We start from the raw sequence: 27,007 nt of genomic DNA on the forward strand, positions 1-27,007 counted from the left end.
AATAACTTGAAAACACTAATCTGGAAAGCAATATTGGACTCTTCCTTGTAAATACTGTGTAACATAAAACATTGTGACAAGGGTTTGCATAGGATATACGACATAAGGATACAACAGCTAGGATAGAGATCATTTTGATGTCAACTTCCTAAAGACTTTTTGATATTAAATACAGACTTCTGAGTGTGCTAATTATTTTCTCTACCTCTTAAACTTTTATTTGAAATTGTTCTGCTGTGTACAGTTGTACATGTGTTAATAATCAAAATATTGCATTTAATGTATTTCTGTAAACTGAGCTTTGTTTTAATAAAGTATTAATATTTTGGGAATATGACATATTTACATGTGTATAAAAACAGAAATAGGAGCGACCTAAAACACCTGTGCTTAGAAAATTATTTTCAGTTAATTTATGGACTAAGTTTTCATTTCTTTGCTTCCTGTAAGAATATTGAGGGAAATGAAATGGATTCAAAGGGAGAAGGTATTGTTACTATAAAAGTACAGTAACAAAGCCAAAACAGGCCTTATAAGGGAATCACAGATCAAGACTTTCTTTAAAAAAAAATCATTAAAATATTTAATTTTATTAACAGAATATTTACATTTCTTTTAAGACCTTATTTAACCATAGTGAATGTTCCAAGTTTAAAAAGCATTAAGCAATAACCACACACAAGATGAAAACAGTGTAAACTATACAGTACTTTATGTACAATTTTTACAAAGTAACACTTTTTTAAATAATATAACTGGACACAAAAATATACACTATAGAGAAATTCACATCAGTAATTGTATAAAGCTCTCTTCTAGGGTCCTGAAAATTTAGGACAAACATTAGCTCTGTAAATAAAGTGTTACTGTGACAGTCCTGAAAGGCCACTATATATATTTATCTACATATAGATATCACATTGACATTTTCAAGGCTACCAGCTTTACTATATAATTTTTAGATTATGTATTCAAGTGTTGAGGTTCTTATGATTATGCAAACATTAAAAGATAGTGGTATAAGTAGCTGGGAAACAAATTCGAGCCAGCATTTAGATTTACAGGCTCCAGACACCCCAATTTAAATTCTAAATGGCTGATCTTATCTCATTTCAAAAACAGTAGTGAATAATGTTTAAAATAAAATTACTAAAAACAAGCTTGAAACATGATTCAGATTTAGTATAGTTTTCTTAAGAATTTTGTTTTTTAAATGCAAACATTTAGCATTTCTTTAGTGCATCTGCATTAAGGCTTTGAATTATTTGACCCAAGATTTTACAATATTAAAATCTGACTCAGGATTTTACCATGTTAAAATGAACAGGTCCACACTATACTACCTACTCTATTTAATAGAGTTAAAGCTCAACACCTGAAGGAAATGGTAGCAGAGACATTGCTAGTATCTAAAGAAGTTACATATATAGTTTTAAATTTTAATTAAAGGATGTATAATAAACAGCTTAGTGGCAAGAAACTGGTGCTAATAAACGATTTCTTTTCAAAAGAAATTGTAACATCTTTGGAAAACTGTCCGGTTCCTTCTTTAGTTCCCACGCAGTTCATGCAGATACATTTCTTAAGACAGCCTTATTAAAGTACATTGTAGATGGAAATGGAATGTACATCCAGAACTACAGGTGAAAACTAAGACCTGGGTACTGACAGAAAAGTCTTCCTGATTTCGGTTGTCACACGTTTGTGTCCTGGAGTAAAGGTTCTTTGGCCTCTCCTGGCGCTTGTGTACTGTGAGGATGGCTGTGACTACCACAGTGCTTTCTCCAACTGCTGGACCGTAAGCTTAAGTTGGTATGTTCCGGAATAAACAAGGCAACAAGCAGAGCCAGCAGTACTGAACAGGCTCCAAAGAGGAACGGGGGGCCAGGGATGATGGAATTCTGAGGAAGAAAAAAATAATTAAGATTTTTGCACAGACTTCTTCGCTCATAAGAAATTGCTTATCTTTTAGAATAACTGATGGCTGTGAATTATAAGCCAATGATTCCCATTTCTTCATTAAAGCCACAGTTAGAAAAAAAAAGTTTTCCTTTTCAAAGGGAAAAGAAACACTATCATATTCTCAATATAAAATTCTGGGATAACAGCTGACCCAAGAAATAGCCCCAATTTTTTTTAAAACAACACATGCAAAAATATATTGTCACTTAGAGCATAAAATATGAACACATTCTATGAACTCACTTTATTGTTAGTTTAAGAAGAAAACAGGGAGATCTCAAAAGTGAAATCAAGTAATACATAATATTAACTGCAGTAGCAGAATGACTGACCATTTTCTTTAAAAGGTGGTTATATTCTTTAGTGACTGAAAGTGAGAAAAACAGATAATGTTGTTACTATGAGAAGAATCAAACAGACTTGTGTTTTAGTCCCAAATTACATTCATCCTTAGCAAAAACTTGCACTGCCAGTTTTACCTGTGGGCTTGTGCAGAGCCCACAAACATTCATTCTTTTTTATTTAAAAGCAGTCTTAGCTGGTTAGAAGATGAATGTAGAATTCTGCTAAATACAAAGAAACTAGGGAGTTGTTTGTATTGGCTAAAATGATGATGTGTTTCACAGGTAATATTTTCAGTTTTAAGGAGGGGACTTTAGTGAACAAAGATGTTTACCAACACCTAACTGACTTCTGTAGAAAGGCAGATCTCTGATACAGGCATTCCAGAAGCCTTGCATGAAAGACAAATAGTTTACACAAACGTTCATCACCTATGCCACTAGGTACAGTAGGACAAACTAGAAATTAATATATAATTAAAAAAAAATTATCCAGGGAAGAAACGAATACACAGCCAGTTTTATAAAGAAATGTGTGTATAGAAGGATATGGTCCCTTGGGCTTTGGTTTTAAGTGTTTTTATTCAATCTAAGAATCTCAAATGCTTTTATAAAATGACCAAAAAAATATCATCTTTCAGTCCAGCCAAACGAATGGACTTCTTATAATTACCTGTTCAAAGTGGTGCTGTGGGCTTGTGTTTGTTCCCAAGTCTGTTCCTGTCATTGGCAGTTCTTTAAGTTCCACATGGAATATGTAGAAAATAAATCCATAAAGAGCTGGTCCCAGACCATTGCATAATCCTCGAATTCCTGTTATCATTCCTTGAACGACACCTGAATTATTTAAACAAATTAGTGTACCACTTAGTTTTTCCTACTGTATAAGTGTAACTAAGACCTGAAATCACTTATTCTAAAGCCAAAGCTTTTATCAGACACTGGCAACTTACTGCAATGGCATCAAGATTACTTTGATGCTATAAGCTCTACAAAGTACAGTGAGCTGTCTTGATGCAAATGTAAGCTCAGGTATACTGAAATATAGGTCTAATTTAGAAACAAGTGAGCAGAATAATTTACTTCCTTAAAAATCTGGCTCAAAATCAGGCATGGGTTCATAAGCATCATAAGCACAGATGCTTTAAGCACAGACTAAAAAACCTGTCCTCAAGCAGCTCCTTAAGATCTCACTTGGTCAAGTGTAGCACTCCCTCTCCTTTCAAAAAAATACTTATTTATTTGGTTCCCTTGGGTCCTAGGTGTGGCATGCAAGCTTAGTTGCTCTGTGGCATGTGGGATCTTAGTTCCCTGACCGGGGATCTAACCTGCATCCCCTACACTGCAAGGTGAATTCTTAACCACTGGACCACCAGATAAGTCCCTAAGCCCCCTTTTATAGTCTGATTTTTGTTTTATCTCTGGGATCTTCTCCCAAATTTAAAAAGCAACTTGATTTGGCCAGGGTCCTTTCCTTATTTATCAGCCAAGTGACTTCTGCTACTCTTTTGTAATGCCCCCCTTTCTCCCTTTTGACATAAACAAGCTTTTCAAAGAATTATTCCTCATCTATTAGAATTTTAAGAATTAAGAGTTCCTGCCACAAAAACATAAGACAATAAAAATAAGTTCTTTATGTTCTTTAGATAACAAACATACAATATTAATGAAAGGGTATGAATAAGGAGATGGCAACCCACTCCAGGATTCTTGCCTGGAGAATCCTATGGATGGAGGAGCCTTGCAGGCTACAGTCCATGGGGTTACAAAGAGTGACACAACAGAGAGATTTCCCTTCACTTTATCAGTTTATGTATCCCTGAGATCTCTAACACATCACAGCAAATGTGTAAAAACTAAATGGTTAAGTGAATATAAGGTTGTCAATCTTCATCACTAAATTTTTTAGCAAAAGAACAGATAGGGCCACATATTCACATTGAGAGACAAGGATATCCACCTAAGGATTATGTCCTAGAATCTGCTTTTCCTCTTTACAATGAAAGCAACTTATTTTGGACTGAGGAACCTGGTGGGCTACAGTCCATGGGGTCACAAAGAGTCGGACACGACTGAACGACTTCACCTTACAGTTGCTTTACAGTGTTAGTTTCAGTTGTACCGCAAAGTGAGTCCGTTATACATATACATATATCCACCCTTTTTTTTGGATTTTCCCATATAGACCACTGTAGAGTACTTAGTACAATGAAGCAATTTAAAATTCTCTACTCTTAAGATATGCATATGCTTCAGTACTTAGGAAAGAGAAGAGAAAATTAGAATATCCTGTATTTTTAAGTCATTATCATTGGTTCCTATCAACCTACCTTGTTGATCAGCATCAGCGGTTCGTGAAACCAGTGCGCTGACAGCTGGAAAGGTAATGCTAGACATGGCTGCCACTGCCCCAGCAGCCCACATCATCCTGCAGTCAACAGCAGCAAAACAGAGCAGGACATTGTTAGTCTCCATCGTACCTGTGTTTAGATACGTATTTAAAGTCAAGTAACTCTTACTGAGAAAAGCTGTGGTACAGGAGAAAGGAGATCTAGCTCTTCTTTCCTCTATGACTGGACAAGTCATTTAAAAGTCTAACCCTATTTACTCTTCTAGGAAGCAGAAATACAGTTGCTTATTCACAAGAATGCTGTGGGTATTAATGTAGAATTGGGATATCACTTATCACATCTAAACTGTAAAGTGTGTTGGGTATTGTTTCTGCAGGACTGGGGTGGGTGGAGAATGTTGGAATCATGTGTAATACACAGAATGAAACATTAAATGTTTCCAAATGTTTGCTTGTAACTTATGGCAAGGTTCCCAGAGATTTGTGATTCAGTGTGAAAAAAAAAAGGCACTAATTTGATCTAAATGTGCTTCTGGCTTGATGTTTAAAAAAGAAATGTTTTCACTAAGTTGTGAGCATCTCTTTTACAAGCTAGACTGAAAACTACAATGTCCATCAGAACACACTCTTGGGTGCTTACTCATATCCACGCCCAAACAGATGATGTGTTCAGTTGAATGAAACACTATTGCGAACACTATGGAATTCAGTCCTGTAGTGTCTGAGCACAGAAGTGCGCATGGGCAGCCTGACAGCAGCAGCACCGTGACCATCAGCTCCCTACAGGAAACCAAACTGGCAAGGAAAGCAGAGAGCCTTCCAAGCATGAAGCCAGAACCAGAACTGGATTTCTGGTTTGCCATCAGTAATGATCAAAAAAGTGGTATTACTCCACTTTTTCTTTCCTAACCTTGCTGCTCTGAGATTACATGTTATTTCCTAACGAACTAAACTGGACTAAACGCTCATTGGGGACTGAAAAACTCAATAATCTCATTAAAAAAAACCCAATCTGTTGCTTAGATATAAAATGTCACTCCAGTGTCCTCAAGTATTGTGTAAAGAATACACAAGTGAGAAATCTGTTTATATACATTTTGAGGGGGAAAAAAAAGCATACCAAAAGACAGATTAAAGTCTAACCCTTATTTGAGAAGTAAATTAAGAAATATAAAAATTTTGTCAGTTATACCCCAAAAAAGGTGAAAAATAAGAACAAGGCAAACTACCAAAATTAAGAAAGTTAAAAGATTTGTACATACCAAGGTTCTGAACCAAAGCCATACCATGCCAGTTGTAATATTTGAAATCCCAGACCCAATAAAATGGTGTTCTTATTTCCAATTGACCTCATAAGTAAACTCAAGACTATGGTCTGGAAAATAAGAAAAATCAAAATGGTTTATTAGAATAGAATAAGCTTTTTAACACTGAAAAAAAAAAGATGCATGGTAACATTTCAATATCTAATATAAAAGGACTATTACCACATTTTGGTTTTAGAAATATAGACTATTTCTACATTTTTGTTTTTCAGCAACAATTACCCTGAATAGACCTGAAATTATACCAGGTGAAATAAGCAGATGAAAGGTTCCTCTGCTGACAGATCCAGATTCAGGGGAAAAGTCAGAATACTGAAAATAGAAAGGTGAACTTTGTGTTCAGTATTAAAATCAGAAATTGTAAATAGTAGGAATGAAAGGTTCTAACTCATGGTTTGGAGATTTCCTCTTACATAATAGCTTAAAAAATTTTTTCACAGGTCCAAATTAATCCAAAATGATTATTCCCCTGTCTAAAGAAAACTGGAACAGTAACTTATATATCCTTCACTAAATTAACCTATTGTTGAAACCATGATGCTTTTATGAACAGTAAATCAGTTTAACAAGTATGACTTAGGAGTAGTGTAGGATAATAAATAATAGAGCTTTGGGAAGAACAGCCTTAATCATAATCTTGGCTCTAATCATGTGACCCTGGGCAAGTCACTTCACTCTGAAACTCAGTCTTGTCTCTCACAAGATCAATAAAATAGTATCCACTTCAAAACTTTGTCATATGAGTTAGATGAAATGATAAACTTAGCATTATGCCCATTGTGCACATTTAATAAACAATATTATAGATTTTCTTGCTTTTCTTTCAAAGAAAAATTCAGCAGTGATTTGGGTACATTAATGTTAAATACACCCCTTTAGATAGCTGTAAGTCCATAGAGGAAGAAGTGAAAATAATTCAGGAAATCACTGTCAACTCAAAATTATCAAGTCTAAGTTTAAAATTCATTAAATTGAGACAATCATTTAAGAGTTTAATCAGATTCAAATAAGCCAGTGGGTAATAAATGTAGATTCTTTTCATGATTCTTGAACAATAAACACTCACAGCTTTCTTCTCTGATATTCTCCCTTAAATCAACTGAACGTAAAGTTGAATTCCACAAAGCACAAAACCTTGTTGGATTACATTCTTCAAAAACCACAGCCACAAAAAGGAACTCACTCAGAGTAAGCAGTTAGAAAAGAAAAACTTCCTTTGTATATGATACTTTAACATTTTCTCCCAAGGGCAAGGATTTTTTTCTCTCTATCCCCAGCACCAAGTATAAGTTCTTAGTAAGTGTTTTAGAAAGCATGCATGATTTTAAATGTTACAATATTCTTAATAATATAAAGGAAGAAATTTCTTATATTATCTAGGCTGAGCTAGGCGGGAAAAAAAATTAGTATCCCTTAATTCAATATAAGTCTCATTTTCAAGAGAACCAAAAGAACCAAGTCCCAAAAGTTAAAATGACTTATGACTTAACCAAGATGACACAGCTAATTAACAGTTAACTGACATCAACTTGTCAGTCAACAAATATTTGCCCAGTTCCTACAATATGCAATGGCTATTTTAGGTCTGAGGGCACTGACTTGGGAACAGTGAATAGATCAAAGTACTGTTCAGAAAATATTTGGTTAGTCAAAATACTTGTTCCATAGATGGAAATACTTGTTCCATGAGATGGAAAAACCCAAGCGGACTTTTTGGCCAACCCACTAGATCACCTCCAAGTAAAGAGAAAATAGTCAAATTTGAGGTTGTAGCTGCTATGAAGAAAATAAAATAAGGCAGTGTGATAGAGGTGCTGCTCGAACCAGGATGTGCAGGAAAGGCCTTTCTGAGGTGACAGGTGAATGAAGAGGAGGGGGTAATCATATGAGTACCCAGGGGAAAAGGGCACTCCAACTCAAGTGTACGTGGAGAAAAGAGGAAAATGAGGTTTTGTCAAGAGCCTAGATGTTATTCTGATTGTGACAGAAAGAGAATATTGAACAAGAAAGACTCAATTTCAACTTTACAAAAATCCCTCTGTCAGGTGGCAAACAGTAGGGAGACAGGTATGGAAACAGACCAAACCCGCATCTAAAGACAAAGCAGAAGCCACAGTGAGATGTTCAGAGGGATGCAGTCATGATGAAATAAAATTCTCTAACTGTTGGGTGGGTGACTCACAAACTAGAGAGCAATTATACCACAGAAGTTCTCCCACTGGGGTGAAGGTTCTGAGCCACACATCAACCTTCCCAACCTCGCTATCCAGCAACAGAAGGAGGAATCCCCAGAGAAACTGCCTTTTAGGGCCAGCAGGATTTGATTGCAGGACTTCCACAGGACTGGGGCAAACAGAGACACCACTCCTGGAGGGCACACACAGGGTCTTGTGCACACCAGGACCTAGGGAAAAGGAGCAGTAACCCCACAGGAGACTGAACCAGACCTACCTGCTAGTGTTGGGAGGTCTCTTGCAGAGGTGGTGCTAAGGGGCGGTGGTGGCGGCTGTGGCTCACCACAGGGACGAGGAGCAGCAGCTCTTGGAAGTGCTCAGAGGTGTGAGGCCTAAAGAGGCCATCGTCAGCCCCACCAAAGAATGTAAGCTCCAGTGCTGGCTCACCTCAGGCCAACCAACCAACAGAAGCCCCACCCATTAGCAGACAGAGTTTAGCTGAGCAAGACCCAGCTATACCCACCATCAATCCCTCCCATCAGGAAGCTTGCACAAGCCTCTTGCATCATCCACCAGAGGGCAGACAGCAGAAGCAAGAAGAGCTAAAATCCTGCAGCCTGCAGAATGAAAACCACAATCACAAAAAGTCAGATGAAATGAAAAGGAAGAGGGTTATGTCCTGCATACCAGGACAAGATAAAACCCTAGAAACACAACTAAATGTGGAGGCAGGCAGCCTTCCTGAAAAAGAATTCAGAATAATGATAGTGAAGATGATCCAGGATCTTGGAAAAAGAATGGAGGGAAGGATCAAAAAGATGCAAGAAATGTTTAACAAAGACCTAGAAAAACTAAAGAACAGACAGAGATAAACAATACGATAACTGAAATGAAAAATACACGAGAAGGAATCAATAGCAGAATAACTAAGGCAGAAGAATGGATAAGTGGCCTGGAAGACAGAATGATGGAAATCACTGCTGACAAACAGAATAAAGAAAAAAATGAAGAGAGCCTAAGAGACCTCTGGGACAACATTAAATGCACCAACCTTTGCATTATATGGGTCCCAAAGAAGAGAGAAAAAGGACCCAAGAAAATATTTGGAGAGAGAACAGGTGAAAAATTCCCTAACATGGCAAAGGAAACAGTCAACCAAGGCCAGGAAGCGCAGAGTCCCAGACAGGAAAAACCCGAGGATGAACACACTGAGACACATGGTAATCAAACTGACAAAAATTAAAGACAAAGAAAAAAATATTAACAGCAACAAGGCAAAAACTATAAATAACATACAAGGGAACTCCTATAAGGTTTTCAGCTGATTTCTCAGCAGAAATTCTGCAAGCCAAAAGGGAATGGCATGATATATTTAAAATGATGAAAGGGAAGAACCTACAACCAAGAATATCTGTCCAGTGAGGCTCTCATTCAGATTTGACAGAGAAATCAAGTTTTACAGACAAGTAAAAGCTAACATAATTCAGCACTACCAGACCAGCTTTGCAACAATGCTAAAGAAACTGCTCTAGAGAAAGAAGCAACTTAAAACAACCCTGTACATATACAAACTGCTATATTGACACCTCAGGGGAACAGCAAACCCAAAAACTACAATAGATAAACACACAAAAGAGAAAAAGCAACCAAACCCAACACTAAAGATAGTCATCAAACCACAAAAGAAGAGAATGAAAGAGAAGGGAAGAAAACTATAAAAACAAACTGAAAACAATTAAGAAAACAGCAATAGGAACACAATACTTATCCTTAAATGTATAAGGATGTTTACATCAATACTTAACCTTAAATGTAAACAAATGGATTAAATGCACTACCAAAAGACATATAGAGTGGCTGAATGGATACAAAAACAAGACCCATATCTATATCTATATATATATGATGTCTACAAGAAATCCACCTCAGATGGCCAAGAGGCCCATGAAAAGATGTTCAACATCACAAATTACTAGAGAAATGCAAATCAAAACTACAACGAGGTATCACCTTACACCAGTCAAAATGGCTATCATCAAAAAAAATCTAAACAATAAATGCTGGAGAGGGTGAGGGGAGAAAGGAACCTTCCTACACTATTGATGAAAATGTAAATTGGTACAGCCTTTACAGAGAACAGTATGGAGGTTCCTCAAAATTAAAAACAGCTACCATATGACCCTGCAATCCCACTCCTGGGCATATATCTGGAGGAAAACGAGGTCTGAAAGGATACATGCCCTTGAACTCACTGCAACACTGTTTACAATAGTCGAGACATGGAAGCAACCTAAAAAGTCCACCGACAGGTGAATGAATAAAGATGATGGGGTACATATATACAGTGGAGTATTACTCTGCCATTGAAAGAATGAAATAATGTCATTTGCAGCAACATGGATGGACCTGGAGATTATCATACTTAGTGAAGTAAGTCAGAGAAAGAGAAATACCGTATGATATTTATGATATTGCTTCTATGAAGAACCTAAAAAGAAATTATGCAAGTGAGCTTCACTGTGTAGCACAGGGAGCTCTGTGAAATACTATGTGGCAGCCTGGATGGGAAAGGAGCTTGGGGGAGAAGGGATACATGGATATGTACGGCTGAATCACTTTGCTGTGCACCTGAAACTACAGCATCATTAAACAGCTATATTCCAATATACAAGTAAAAGTTTAAAAGCAAAAACAAAAATTAAAAGTTCAAAAACAAAAACAAAACAAACACACAAACAAAAATACCCAAATATGTTTTGGAGAGAGAGGTGAAGGGAGATGCCATCTGATGGGCTGGATGTAGGAGAAGGAGAAAGAAAGGAATCAAGAATGGTGCCAAGGTTCCTGGCCTCAACAATTGGGAGAGCGGTGATGGCACTGAACGAGATGAGCAGCATGGGTGGAAGGAAGCCAGGTTGCAGTCATGGCCATATCAGGTTTGAGATGTCCAGCAGATGTGTCTGACAGCACTGGCTTGGTATAAATTTGGATGTCACCAGAACACAGGTGACCAGATGACAGCACCAAGGAAGAGAAATGGGCAGAACTAACCGTATTCATGCACTCATGTAAATATTTAGTGCAAATATAATGAACTCATGCCTACTGGTGCCATGGAAGTGATGGGCCTACGGCGAACCAGAGAGTAAAGGCCCCCAAGGGGACGGCAACCATGTGGCTTCTACTGGAAGACTGTACCATGTTATTAGATCTCATAATTTTGGGTGAGAAGCTACATTTCTATAGTTACTATGGGAAAAAAAGTGACCTCTAATTTACCACCTGTGGGACTGCAGGTGGAGTTTAAGGTGCTAGAGTGACAAAAACAAATTATGATATAATTCTGACCTCACATCTTCCAAGAGCTCTACTAGAGTTCATGATCTACTGAGGCAAAAATAATCAGAAATAAATAGGTGAAATTCATAATACAGTGCATTTTGTACTATGATAGAGATATAGGCAAGGTAATATGAGAACTCAGAGAAGGAAGGAATACTCAAGGGGTAAAACGGGGAGGCAGGAGGCACGGCAGGAACAAAGGCACAAGGGCAAGCAAGAAAACAAACAGAGAGAGGCACCAATGGGGACCTGCAAGCAGCTCTGTGCTGCTGGAGAGACAGAAAGACACTAGTTTTTCACTTGAGAGGTCAACAGGGGAGAAGTCATTCTCAATTGTATATCTGCCAGAAATGAAAACATAACATAATGGTTCTACCTTTAGGGTTGTAAACTATACTTGACATTTTAATTCACATAATGACAAACTATAATTATCAATATTTACATGCAGGCTCAGTTCAGTTCAGTCGCTCAGTCGTGTCCGACTCTTTGCGACCCAATGAACTGCTGCACACTAGGCCTCCCTGTCCATCACCAACTCCTGGAGTCCACCCAAACCCATGTCCATCGAGTCGGTGATGCCATCCAGCCATCTCATCCTCTGTCGTCCCCTTCTCCTGCCCTCAATCTTTCCCAGCATCAGGGTCTTTTCAAGTGAGTTAGCTCTTCGCATCAAGTGGCCAAAGTATTGGAGTTTCAGCTTCAACATCAGTCCCTCCAATGAACACCCAGGACTGATCTATTTACTCCTATTCACCTGTTTTTGAAATTTAATTAATTTTCTCACTTTCAGAAATGTGATTTTACATCTCAAAAACGACATCCCTATGTAGGCCCCCAAAGCTAACTGGTCAATTAAGTACTGCATTCTTTGTGGACCATGTTTCTCTATACAGTATCTGTTGTGCTATCAACGCCAGCTAGGCCGAGGCGTGCTCCTTCCCAGATTCACAGCCCTCATGAACCTGCTACTGCAGGACGCTTTCTAAGGCTAACCCAACCATGCTCCCTCCTGGGTTCACATGTCTGCCTGCCCTGATTCTGAGCTCTTCTTAGGGTTGTTTTCCATTTTGTATCCTTTGTACCTGATGCCATCTACTGAGCAAAGGGAAAATTTCCTCTAAAGCACCTTCAATTACTCATTCAAGCAGTCCAGTGTGCTCAAATTTACCAGGTGCCCACCTACAGCTTCCAGACTCAGTTAAGTATGAAACAGAACTTAGGACCGTATAGCTACTGACCTCTTAAGTGTCATTATAGGAACTGTTAGCCTGTTCTCTTTAAGATCCAAATCAAATAAAATAGTAGCAAATCTAATCACAGCAATATATGAAAAAGATAAGATGTAACTATCAGGCTAGATTTACCTCAGGATTCAAGGTCAGCTAACATTTGGTAACTCATCAAGCTTTAGTCTTAGTACACTTTACTTCATGTTCAGAAAGGTGTTTTTTTTAAAAGCTATTTGTATATACCGGCAATACTATATTTTCCTCCAAAGATAAAGAACACATTTCTGGCAGCAAGGAATGAATATTTAAATGCAGTGTTTTTCCAGATCAAGGATTCTTAGGATAAAACTGAGGTTAAAAATAGGACTAATAATTAGTGCCACATGTATGCGTGTGTAAAGTCATGGGGGAAGGATATTACAGAATTTAAAGTTTTTAACTAAACCTACCAGAAATTCATAAATGATGAGATCTGCAGAAGCAATCCTACCGAGGAGATGGTGAACCATCCACGAATACCATCAAATAGAGTTTACCTACCACTTTAAGAGTACAGTAAGACAAAGCGCAACCCAGGAGCCTGGATTCCAGATGGGAAAGTGTGTTAGGATAGAGTGAGTGTGAGTGAGAGTGAGAGAGAGAGAGAGAGAGAGAGAGAGAGTGAGTGTGTGTGAGAAAATCAAAGCCAAGAGTGTGTGTGTATGTGTGAGAAAAAGTCAAGAGTGTGTGTGTGTGTGTGTGTGTGTGTGAAAATCAAAGCCAAACAGGAAGAAAGGGGAGAGTCTTTTCCACCTTGGGGAAAGTATGGAACAGAGATAATACAAAGGTCAGGATGAAATATCTCCTAAGGAAATCCAGATTCCTGTGTTAATTAATATCTTATTTTTCAAACAACCACTGGCTCCCAACTGGGTTTCCAAGATAAAAATACCTTCATGTCACTTCTCTGTTCAAAACGCTCCCATGGCTTCCTAGCTTCTTATCAAGCCTTATGGAGGCCTGGAAGACCCCACACACATCTGGTCCCTCTCCACCTCTTGGGTTTAATTCCATGACACGCTCCCTTGTTCACTCCACCAGGGCCATCCTGTCCCCTGGCTGCTTTTTACACATCTAGGAATGGTCTCTCAGAGGTGCAGTGCTGTGCTGGTGGCTCAGAATTCTCCTCCTCCAGGTATTCTAGTGGATTGCTCCTCATTCCTTTGGGTCTCGGCTCAAATGTCGCTTGTATCAGCAAAGCCTTCCCACTCTCCCAGATAAAATACCACCCTGCCCCTGGCCACGTGCTGCACCCCTTTCTCTAGTTTTCATTACACCAGGTATGTTTACACCGACACCTTTATTCATCTTATCCCACAAGAATGCTAACTTTACAACAGCAGGGATTTAGTTAAGTTCACTGTAATATCACAAGAGTGTGACTCATGATTCAATAAACATTTACTGAATTAATCATTGAACGGTAGAACAAGACTAACATAAAATTTCTGATTTTATGCAGGTGACTATATTCTAGTATAAATCGATACACTGTCTTTCTTGTTTACACATCATATGTTGATTAGTATGTGTCAATCAATACTACCTACACTAACAGAATTGTTATCTCTGAACCTTCAAACATCTCTCCCTCTAATGAGAAAGAAACTCACCTGTGCAATAATAGAAAGAATGCCAAGGACTGCTATAAATGCTGCAACACTTTCTGGTGAAAATTTCATTATCTAGAGGATTTCCAAAAAAGTAATGTTAATAAATATAAAAGCACAACAAATACCATACTAACATAACTACCTGTATATTAACATTAAATAGGCCAAGAAAAGAAAATGCAATTCATTCATAATCAGAGAACTACTCAAAGGAAGAATCTGGCATTCACTGAGAACCAAAATTATAACAAGACGATGAAAGAAACAGCTACTTAACTCAGATTAAGTTAAATTTAAATCCTGATCCCTTAATTTTGATTTCCTAAATTGGAGACTGCTATCAAGCATTTAAAATCTATTTTACAAATAAATATTGTACCACTTTGTAATTTTCATGCATATTGATAAAGGCTTAATCTTACTTGATTAGTGTCAAGGAGAAAAAAACTAATGCTCTCATTCTGGCTAGCTGCTTTATTAGTATATGCTCTAAATCACAAAGAGACTGTACAGGGCAGGTAAATGGATTAAAGCATTCCGTCACCTCTGTAAGGAACACATAAACTCAAACCACACACGTTGACAGAAGATTATCTCTTTTTGCCTAAGCCAAGAGTCTTAATAGAAATGCATCAGTCACACTAACTAGGAAGTTAATTCTAGCGAACCATTATTTCTAAAATGATAGTCATTTTAAAAAGTCTCTATTCTTATAGCTCTCTCAAGATTAAATTTTTTTATTAAGGCACTAAACAATGAAGGAAAAGTCCACTTTAATAGAAAAGAATTTTACCTGTCTGAGGTATAAAAAAAAGCTGGAATATTGGCCTGCCTCTGGTAAGTAGGAGAGAAACACGGTAATGCAGATGAGCAGCACGATGGAGTCTTGGCCCACCTTTTTTAACGACTAGAACAAGAAAAAGACCAGTATAAGGTTTTATATCAAAACACTGAACTATGCTTAAGAACATGTGTCATCTGGCAGTGTACATACAGACACCTAGTTGTCATTTTTTTCCCCCAGTTTATTCTCATCCTCCCCAAAACTATTCTGAAGTTTCCAAAGTAGTTTTAAAAATCCATCACGATGTTTTCCCCAAAGAAACATCCGTAACAAAACATTAATGCTGCATTGAATCACACATTCATGTTTTTGCCAAAATGTATAAAGTTACCGCAAAGGGGTCAGCCTGTTCCCAGGAAATGGGTGCTCCCCACGACGCAGGCCGCATCTTCTCAGGTAATGACTCCGGCACAGCAACCAGGATAAAACAAATATCTAGCAAAGCTATCGCTGTCGCCAGGACCACCACCAAGCTGTCCCCATACACTCGTCCAAGATAAGCCCCAATTGCAGGGCTGGTTACCAGACTTGCAGCGAACGTTGCCGAAACCTGCAGCAAATCGATATCAATAGAAAGAGACCAGTAAGGACGCCCTGGCTCCTTGCACACCAGGGCGACGCTGACTGACGTCAGTCCTCCTACTGCTCCCTTTCCTCCTCCCTGTGCTGGTTTTCTCACACATTCTTCTTTTGCAGGAGGAGCAAAGAATTAGATTCTTAACTAGAAATATGTCATAACCTCTAAGAGAGTGGCTTCAAACTTTCTTTTGAGCCTTGGCGCCCTCTGTTTAAATAAATCCTGCTGACAAAGTTATAAGTAAAAATAAATTTAAAAATAAATCAAAATTGTTTTAGTTGAAGAAGGGTTGGGAGCCTGGATTACTGTCCAAATACCCACCCTTACCCCAGCTGCCAGGCATGCTGGTCCCCAGGGTGCCTCCACAGTCCCATGGTGCTCTGTGGAAAGAGTCTAAAATGATACTCTATGGAAATTCAATGCCACTGGGACTTCTCCCCCAGTACTAAAATTAAACGAATTTTTACTGGCTAAAATACAGCTGAAAGACTTTAAAGTTTATCTCTTCAGCAGTAACAGTGTTAAGCCACAGCACAAAACTGAGCTTGGTCATCATTAGGTGGTAGGGTTAGGAAGAACGAGAGCTTCGATCCTTGACGCTGAGCACATCTCTAACCATGTCTCTCTCAAATTCTGAGGAAGTCCATACACGTCTGGTTGAAGATGCAGATCAAAGTAGAGAAGACACAGGTGGAGAAAAACTGCTAATCCCAGACATATCTGGCCTACTGGGCAAAGTGTTTTGCAAACCAACAGTAGATGAGACAGCACGGTAGAGACAACAGTAGATAGAGACACACTCTTCAGAGGGCAGTTAGAAATTAATGTTGAAGGTCCAGGAGCTCCTGCTCACTACTCTGCACTTTATCGTTTCTATGCTCTTTCTGACTTTTGCATGGAGCATTTAACCTGCACAGGAGTGCTTATTTATAGCTGCTTATTATTTCTTTAATATTTATTTGGCTGCACCGGTCTTAGCTGCAGCATGCGGGATTTTTAGTTGTAGCATGCAAACTTAGTTGTGGCATACAGGATTTAGAGTTCCCTCACCAGGGATCCAGTCTGGAAAGAGTCTAAAACGATACTCTATGGAAATTCAATGCCACTGGGACTTCTCCCCCAATACTAAAATTAAATGAATTTTTACTGGCTAAAATACAGCTGAAAGACTTTAAAGTTTATCTTTAAAGGGGTCTTGGGCACTGGACCACCTGGGGAAGTTCCTATAGCTGTTTATTAATAATACACATTCAGGATAAGCAATTCAATTGTCAGTGGTCAACTATCTGACAAATATATAAAATGCTAATAACTATCAACATCTAGCTATCAACCCAAACATTCATCAACTAGTAAATGGCTAAACAAGATGTGGTATGTCCCACACAGTGGCATACCACACGACAATCAAAAAGAACTGCTGACATATGTATCAGCATAGGAAAACCTCCTAAGATTATGCTGCGTGTAGACACAAAAGACTACATTTTACGTTATTTCTTTATATGAAATCTCTATTGAAAGCAAAACTACAGAGACAGAAAGTAGCTGCCTGAGGTCAGGGGTGAAGTGGGGATGGATGCCAGATGTGCCCAAGGGAACTTTTCAGGATGATAGAGAGGCTTTAAAACTGGATTCTGGTAGGGACCTGGGCATAGGCAGAGCTCTGGCACTGAGCTGGGAAAGGGGCAATGGTTCTCACTGTGAAAGTCAATGAGGTATCTGGGAATATTCTCAGGATCACAGTGCAAAGGCAGAGTGAAAGGCCTAATCAGAGTGTAGGTTATTTCATGTCACTTCCCTTCTCAGTTCTCCCCACCTGGTGGCTGTTTGTTCCTGACCGAACAGGAGGGCCACAAAGATCACCTTCACCTCTTTTATCTGCATCCATATAACTTTGAGAAGACTGAAGTTGTCATTTACTAGTTGTGCCTTTAAAACATGAAGCTTCCAGGCTGAAAATTATTAATTTCAAGGATTTAGCTAAGACAAAATAAATCACTTTAGCAAAAACACAAACAATCTGGACTATGGCCACAAAACTGATTTATCTATCCACACAAAATGGATAATTTTAGAGTATGTATGTGTGCATGCTCAGTCACGTCTGACTCTTTGTGACCCCATGGACTGTAGCCACTAGGCTCCTCTGTCCATGGGATTTTCTAGGCAAGAATACCAGAGTGGGTTGCCATTTCCTCCTCCAGGGGATCTTCCCCACCGAGGGACTAAACTGGCATCTCTTCTGCCTCCTGTATTGAGCAGGCAGATTCTTTATCAACTGTGGCACCCGGGAAGCTGTTTAAAAACACCCCGGCTATTTTAGTCTTATTACATATTAAATAGTTCCTTTAGTAGTCTATTAAAAAGAACTTTTATAAGGTAAAAATATTTCACTATAGTTTCAAATCTGCCGTGTCTGACAAATACTGAATGAAAAGAGCAGAACTTACATGGCTTTTGTACTGAAAAAATTTTTTAATATAATCTAATGGGTGATTTTTATAAAATGCATTTATGTAAAAATAATCTTGTAATGCAAAGGCTGTACTCCTTGTAATAAGAGACAATATGGGGTGTTTTCCAGCAGATAAAGGTATTAGACTAACATACCAGGCCATACGCCATACTTCTTTCATGTTCTTGGGTTATATCTGCTACATATGCAAATACCACGGAGAAAGTCACTGCAAAAACCCCAGAAACAGAGATAACAGCAAAGTACCACCTAGGATTAAAAGACAATTGACAAGAAAAGGTTAGAACAATTACCGTTACCTTGATCTACCTTCATTTCTATAAGTGAACTAATGTAAGAACAGCTCATTTCAGTCAACAGCTAGTAGACAATTCATAGATTAATTCTTCTATAAATCATAAGCTCCAGATATTACAAAAACATTGGGCTAGAAGTGGGCCTTCAATAGCAGCTCAGCTACTGTGCAGGAATATTTAAAATTAGATAATGTTTTCAGGTCAATTTTTTACCCAACTGTTGGTAAGTGGCTTTGTTCTTTTATTAAGTGGCTTTGTTGTTGTTTCTACTAAAAATAGCAATAAACTAGAGTTTACTGTAATTCATCTTATTTCCCATCACAGTACTACACAAAAAAACAAAATTTAGTAAATAAAACTGAGGGGCCAAGTTAGTTCCTCAGTTTCTATCACCTTAAGTTTATATATGAAAAACTAGATGTTTTTCCATAAGTTATCTTTAGCTCTTCAAATGTTGCCAAAACGAAGAATTCAGTTTCCATATATATAGAAGAAATCTGTATGGCAGTGTCCAATATAAATACTATAAAATGAACAAAAGCCATTTTAAAAAGCAAACTACATTTTGCTATTCATGATTCAAACATACCTTGCTGAGAATAAGAAGTTTCTGTTGTAATGATGACTTTCAGTTTTTTAAGTCAAGTATAATTACACTTCACTTTCAAAATATCATGCCACCAGTACTTTACTGCTTACTAGATTTTTTTCTAACATGCTGCTTTTCACAGCAAATAATTTGTTCATATGCTAGATTTGTTAGTAAGATTTCATTTACATGATCAGCATTCGTCAGGGGTTTGGCCTTTAGGGTAACATCTCACCTATGAGAAAGGAAGATCCTGCCCCATAAATACCCCTGGTTCTAGATACTCCATGGAAATACAGCCCATCTATGACATAGAAGTAACTAACATTAACACTCAAGTGGCGAAGACGTTAGTCAAAGAATTAATACAGTTATCTACAACTAAACTGGGCTCTATTATCTTGGGAAAATCATTCTCATTGTGAGTTTTCTCTCCCTTCTTCCCCAGTGAGACTTTTGATTCTAATCAAGGTGGCCAAGAGCCCAGTCTCTCTTAACTAGGATGTGCCTGAAATCTGACCAAAAAGACACAAGCAGTGGTTGGGTGAAAATTCTAAAGTTTCCCTAAAAGAAGGCGATGTGCTCTTCTTAAGCCACTCTTTCCACCTTGCTGCCTGAAGGTGACAAGCTGGAACCATCCTGGACAGCAAGGTGACAGCAGAAGATGGCAGAGCATGAAGATGAAAATAGTCTGGTTTCTAGGACCTGCCATATCAGCTCTGAACTGCTCAGCTCCAGACTTCTTTCACATGGAGAGAGCAATTAGCAATGAGTTTCCCTGGTTTTGAGAAACTACTATTTGGGACTTAACTGATATATAACTAGGTCTCTTCCTAATTAATGCAGTTAATGATGATAAACTGTGTTTTGTTGTTTTTTTTAAACATTCTACTTAAGAAAATTAAAAGTTAGCAACTCTATCCAATCCCTAAAATATTGTTTTGAAATTTGGGCTATGAAATCCAAAAGCAGGTGAGCTAGTAGTCTACATGCTTTCTACAGTGGCAACAAGTTCAAAACATTTTATTACTTATTACTATATTTTTAATTAGCTGTATTATTCATCTACTATATTTTATCTGTATCAAAGAATAAATGTATTAGAAATATATATTCAAAACCTACATAAGATGGAAAAAAGTGAAAGAAATGAGGGAAAATTCAGAAAATAATTAACAGTTAATATTTAATTGCTATAATCTGAATATGTACATACCATGGGCTGATTTTCATTAGAGGAATTGGGGCACACGTGAAAAATACTGTTAGCAGCAAGAAGGATTTTCGGCCCCAAACATCAGAAAGAGCACCAATAAGAGGGGCACTGAGGAATGACAACAAACCCTAAAAAAAAGTTAAATGAAGAAAATACATATACTATGTACATTGATGAGACAAAAATAAATCATTTTAAAGAAGAATTTTAAACAAGTCTATTTCTAAAATTAGTACATCACCAAATTTTAGATAAGGAGCTTATTTCTTGTCTGTACATAACTGAAAATTCCCAAGACTGTCCAGAATCATCAGCAGGGCTTTGGTAGCACATTAAATACTAAATGTTCTAATGAATTTTTGACTACAACTCTATACTAGCAATTCTAGAAGGAATATTATATGCTTATTTTCTGTTTATAAACCTGTTGATCACAGGGAATCAACAGTAAAGAAAATGTAGAATAATCAATACCATAATGATATATTTCATATTCGTATATTTTCTAAATAGTTCTTTTCTCTTCAATATATATTCTTGTTGCTAGTTTACAAAAGTGCTCAGATCTCCATAATGAAAATGCCAACATACAAAACACAGGGGAATATGTTATGATGTGGCTTATCATTATTATACATAGTTGGCTATACCTGAGCCAAATCGATTTAGAACTCAATTCATTCAAAAAGTGTTACGCAATCCCCTGAGGTATATACTCCAATTGTAAAAATTAACACTTAGCAGATTGATCTAATAGCATAATGGACTGGCAGAATTACATATATGTAAGTGTATGCGTACATGTTTGTGTACATGCATATACATATGTATATATACAGGACTGATCTTACCTTTACTCCTTGAATTAGGCCATTCATCAGAAATGTATGTTTAGGGAAGGTTTCATGTAATACCTAAAAAATAAAAACAAAATAAAAAGCTCATGCTACATTTTAGTCCTAGTAAAAGTTGAACTGCCCCTTCATAATACAATCAAATTTTATTTCATGTAATTTTTAGGTTTGTATGACACTATGAGTATGAGTAAATACTAATAATACTAAACATTCACATGGCATTTACTATATCACAAGGCATTAAACTGCACATTGTAGCACATTATCTCCTTTAATTCTTCATAGCAGCCCTATAGGAAAACTGATACATTCAGAGGTTAAATATCTTATCCAACATCACAGTAAGGCAGAAAGTCAAGCTTGAAGGTCCATGCTTTATTCACTATGCTATCCTGCTTCCTACATATAACTGACTGACTTACAACTCCCTTTACAGATAGGTGTATTATCTAAGATAGAAGATTAGGAGAATAAATAGAGAAATTTTAATTGCCAAAAGCAGACCTAGAGATAAAACTGGGCTTCCCAGGTGGCTCAGAAAGTAAATAATCGGCCTGTAATGCAGGAGACCTGGGTTCAATCCCTGGGTCAGGAAGATCCCCTGAGAAGGAAATGGCAACCCACTCCAGTCTTCTTGCCTAGACAATCTCATGGACAAGAGGAGCCTGGGGGGCTACAGTCCGTGGGATCACAAAGAGTCAGACATGACTGAGCAACAAAGCACACAACAATAAAATTAAGAAATATTTATTACTCAAAATCACTAACATGCAAAACATCACGTTTATGGTATTCATATATTTTGTGATTCTCAACCGAGGGTGATTTTGATCCCCAAAGGACACCTGGCAATGTCAGAAACATTTCTGTCACAACCTGAGGGATGGAGGAGGGTGGCAGTGGAGAGGGAGAGGAAAGGTGTTACCGGCATCTATTAGGTAGAGGTTAGGAAGGCTGCTAAACATCCTACAACACACAAGTCAGCTCCCCTTGTCCCACCCTCCACGACAAATAATCATATGGCCCGAAATCTTAGTAGTTTAGAAATCCTATTATTTGTTATTTATAGTAAAGACTCATGGATCTGAAGAAGGCGTCTGCAAACTTTTTCTGTGAAGGACCAGAGAGTAAATATTTTCAGTTTATTCTAACTCTGCAGGCCACACAGCCTCTGTCATAGATGCTCAACTCAATCAAAGCAGCCACAGACTATATGTAAATGAATAGGCATGGTTGTTCCAATCAAACTTTATTTACAAAAAACCAGGCTAGCAGTATTTGCTCTGGCCATAGCTTCCCCAAACCTTTCATAACTCAAATCTGCTTTTCTTCCAGTTACTACTAATGGCCAGTTTTCTTTAGGGACAAGAATGGGTTTGGTATTAGAAAGACTGAAGGACATAATGAATACCTACAAGAAATTTTATAATATGTTAAATCCTATTGATAACAGTTCACTTTGCAAGGCTATCTTTCATTCTAATCAATCTGGTCTCTTTACTGTTTTTAGAATGTTCCTGTGCTTTCCAATATTCATACTTTTACACATGATATCCTGTCCATCTTAAATGTTTGTTCCCCTCTGTCGTCGTAGTTCCGTCACTAAGTCATGTCCGACTCTTTGGAACCCCATGAATTACAGCAGGCCAGGCTTCTCTGTCCAGCACTATCTCCCTGAGTTTGCTCAAACTCATGTCCATTGAGTCAGTGACACCATCCAACCATCTCATCTTCTGTCACCCCCTTCTCTTGCCCTCAATTTTTCCCAGCATCAGGGTCTTTTCCAATGAGTCTTCCTCCAAATCTTCCACATTGCTACCAAACTTTCCTATCCAAAACAATCTATTTCTCCTTTAGGACCATATAATAGGCAATTACAACACTCTCACATACAGCTTTGTAAGGGGTTTCGCAGGTGGCACTAGAGGTAAAGAATCCATCTGCCAATGCAGGAGATACAGGAGATAAAGTTTGGATTCCTGGGTCAGGAAGATCCCTTGGAGAAGGAAATGGCCACCTACTCCAGTATTCTTGCCTGGAGAATCCCATGGACAGACGAGCCTAGCGGGCTTCAGTCCATGAGGTAGCAAAGAGTTGGACACGACTGATGACTAACACTTCTGTGTTAGCTCGTTCTTATACTTTTTCTGTCTTAAGGTATTTAATAAATATTTCTTTTCAATTATATTTCAAACTTATTCAGGACAGACAGGCACTATATCTACTATATATGCCTTGCATCTAATATATTTTTATCTCTTTTGGTACCTCAAAGATAGTGCCTTTATATAGTAACTGTTCACTAAACATTCATAATTAACAGGTTAAAAATTCTGCCTTCAAAATGACTTAATATAACATGCAAACTGACTTAACCAATTTAAAAAACAGAAACTATCTCTCAGAAAAAAATACTAAGACATTTATACAGAAGAGATGTAGGAGGTCTGGAGTCCAGGGTCTTGCTCCTTAACACAGATTGTGCATCTAGCAGTTTGGAACATCAAATATTTCTAGAACCATCAATCCACTGAAAAAGTGAAGCCACTTCTTAGCATTATAGATCCTACTGTCGTTAATTCTTTTAACCTAAATGTATATTATTCAGTCAACCAACAATCACTATTTGAACACCATTATGAACCAACCATATAGTCATAACCTCTCAAAGTGTTAAGATTACAGTTCTTAAAAGTATTTGCCAGTATAAAATTCTCCTATGTAATTAACATACATCCCCTTCATGGAGACTTCACCATCCTCTCCTGCAGAGGCCTGCCACATAGAACATAGCTTTCGTTCTTTGACTGTATTCTGTGTTCTTCGACTGTATTCTAGAACAATGCTCTATAAGCTCTATGAGCTTCAAACTCAAAGGTAACTGCAAACACATGAAAATATTTTTAAAATTCTTTTAACTTCAACTTGCTTTTTAAAACAAAGGCTATTATAAATCCAAAACCAAATATTTATTATAACTAATACATCTTAAGTTTGGTTAAATGAGTTAATTCAAAGAGTATCTTTGAAAACTGAAATACTTAAGCTCTGTAATTTTTGAGAGTTGTGTATGGGAAGAGAGATGAACATAAAATACAAATAAACTCACTTATATCTTCACTCTCATCTTCCCTTTTAAGATGTACATAAGAGCTGTTCCAGCAGGCACCATTTATGATCAGTTTCAAAACTCGTGAGGCGGAAGTAAACGATGTTTAAAGGTTAACAGATTTTTGGGAAAAAGAACAAAGTGCTACAGCTTGGTGCCTTCTACCCCAGAACTCACTTCTCCCCACACCCCAACACTGGGGAGAGTAGGAGTCCAGAACAGAGAAAAGAGGACTGCTAATGAAGTCAACAACAAAAAATTGCAAAGAAAGTCTCAAAATGAGCAAAATCTTTTTTAAAAGCCCACACTGAATTACTATATTGGTTCTTAATTAGTGATGTATACTAGATATATGAGAATCACTTCTAAAAAATACATATGTCTGAGCCTACCCCTGGTCATAAGTAGCAAGCCCAGGAGACGGTGAAGGACAGGGAAGCCTGGCATGCTGCAGTCCATGGGGTCTTGACTGAGCGACTGAACAACATTGTAAAAGCTGAAATCTTTTACCTCCAATTGGCCAATCTGTCTCACTGAGGCTGGTAAAGCATAACCTGAAGCTAAAATTGCCTAACTGAAGGGTGCCTGGAGGGATAAACAGGACTTCAGGAGAACTTGCCTGTCCTGTCATGCTTATATATTGCTTAAGGGTTACAACAGGCACATATTATGTTACTGATTATTAAAAAAGTAACATATAGTTAATTCCCTGGTGGTCTATTGGTTGGAATTCTGCGTTTTCCATTGCAGGGAGCACAGATAGGATCCCTCAAGCTGTGTCATGGCAAAAAAAAAAGTAACATACATTGATATAATATATAGAGGTTTGTGTATATATAGATTTCTCGTGTACAATTTCTTCAGCGATATTTCAAAGATTCTTGGAGTTCCAAGGCCCAAAGGCCAAAACACCAGGAAAGATTCAATACCTGGAGTTTAACAATCTCTGCCAATGGTGGCTCAGACGGTAAAGCGTCTGCCTGCAATGTGGGAGAGCCGGGTTCGATTCCTGGGTCAGGAAGATCCCGTGGAGAAGGAAATGGCAATCCACTCCAGCACTCTTGCCTGGAAAATACCATGGACGGAGGAGCCTGGCAGGCTACAGTCCCCAGGGTTGCAAAGAGTTGGACATGACTGAGCGACTTCATTCACTCACTCAGTCTCTACAACTCAATCTCTGGTTTGCCTAAATCTCTTCAGCCAAGGTTTTCCCCATCAAACAACTAAAAAACAAAGAGCATAAAAACCGCCTATTTAAAAAATGTATATACATTAAAGATGAAAGAAGAATTAGAAAGATAAAACTCTGAACTTAACAGTCAATAATATTTGAAACTTATTTTTTCTGAGAGAATGGTTGATTTAAAAAAATAAAGTAAAAAATTGAAAAAGGTAAAGAATTATGACTATGATAATATGGACAACTGTCCCACGAAACCACAACTCATCATTTCACCATCTTAAAAAAGTCAAATATGAAAAACCAGTAACTATTACAATAATGATGGGGGTGGGGAGAAGTCTTTTGATGAAATAACTGGCACCAATGTTAGAGCAATAATTCTGAGAAGTATATTTATGCTGGCAAAGGAAAAAAATAATTCATTAAGTCTCAAAATAGCACTTTTCATTTGCCTGACCGGAATTCAAAAAAGTGAAAGAAAGAGAAAGCAACAGGAAAATCAAAATCAAAGGTACTTTCCATGTTTTAATTAGCAAAAATAGTTAAGAATATACTAAGCACAAAGTTTTCCCATAGCTACAAAAAAACAAGTTATTTATATTAAATAACTGGACTTCTTTTCTTCCTTGTTCTTAAAGAAGACAATCTCTTTCTAATTAGAAAAGAAATGATATCAAAACTGGACAAAAAGTTGAGATATTGAAAAAAATATAAACCAGAAATGAATTTTAAAAATAGCTACATAAATTATGGGATCATTGCAAGAAACTTTTTTTCAGTGGCTTGCATAGTTTAGCCAATATTTAAATCTCTCTACTTAGCTAGTGGTTGGGCTGCCAATAACCTCAACTACCTAAAACATGGGTGTGAACCACTTACTGCTAGTGTTCTCCAAGACTGAGAACTGGAACAAAACAAGCTGCTTAACTCTCGTAATCCTTAATTTCCTCATTTGTATTACTGAAACCAAGCAGGACACTGTACAGGCTCCTGGACCTGGGGAGCTTTTCTGTTCAGTCTTCATGACCTTTCCTGAGTTCCAAAGGGCGAATTCAAACAGTTGCCAATCCAGGAAGGGAAGGGATGCAGCGTTAAGGGACCAAAAACCAGAAAACAACAGTAAGCCTTGGAGCAGGGTTCTGGTTCCAAATCAGTAATGACATCTTTAAGCTCTTTTATAGATACACAAATTAATATCTTTAAGCTCTTTTATAGATTTGAAATGAAGTTGCTCAGTGTGTCTGACTTTTTGCGAGAGCATGCACTGTAGTCTACCAAGCTCCTCCGTCCATGAGATTTTCCAGGAAAGAATACTGGAGTGGGTTGCCATTTCCTTCTCCAGATCTTCCTGACCCCAGGGACTGAACCCGGGTCTCCCTCATTGTAGCAGACGCTTTACTGTCTGAGCCACCAGGGAAGTCATTTTATAGATTTAAAACCAAACAAATGGAAGATGTCAGCATTCTCCATAGCACAGAC

General features: G+C 37.7%; 1 protein-coding gene across 1 annotated transcript in view; it reads right to left on the reverse strand.

Moving 5' to 3' along the window:
* Window positions 1–645: 645 nt before the first annotated feature.
* Window positions 646–27,007, reverse strand: part of MFSD14A (major facilitator superfamily domain containing 14A) — a 46,952-nt gene continuing 20,590 nt past the window's right edge. The window contains exons 3-12 of the mRNA XM_068964258.1: window positions 21,231–21,293; window positions 20,380–20,507; window positions 18,413–18,527; window positions 15,554–15,772; window positions 15,172–15,285; window positions 14,379–14,450; window positions 5,916–6,028; window positions 4,634–4,731; window positions 2,977–3,140; window positions 646–1,901 (exon numbers count right to left, since the gene is read on the reverse strand). Coding sequence (XP_068820359.1) covers window positions 1,695–1,901; window positions 2,977–3,140; window positions 4,634–4,731; window positions 5,916–6,028; window positions 14,379–14,450; window positions 15,172–15,285; window positions 15,554–15,772; window positions 18,413–18,527; window positions 20,380–20,507; window positions 21,231–21,293 — 1,293 coding nt within the window. The 3' untranslated portion in view covers window positions 646–1,694. The remainder of the gene's footprint in view (window positions 1,902–2,976; window positions 3,141–4,633; window positions 4,732–5,915; window positions 6,029–14,378; window positions 14,451–15,171; window positions 15,286–15,553; window positions 15,773–18,412; window positions 18,528–20,379; window positions 20,508–21,230; window positions 21,294–27,007) is intronic.

Source organism: Capricornis sumatraensis, chromosome 2, assembly GCF_032405125.1.
Source record: "Capricornis sumatraensis isolate serow.1 chromosome 2, serow.2, whole genome shotgun sequence".
NCBI lineage: Eukaryota > Metazoa > Chordata > Mammalia > Artiodactyla > Bovidae > Capricornis > Capricornis sumatraensis.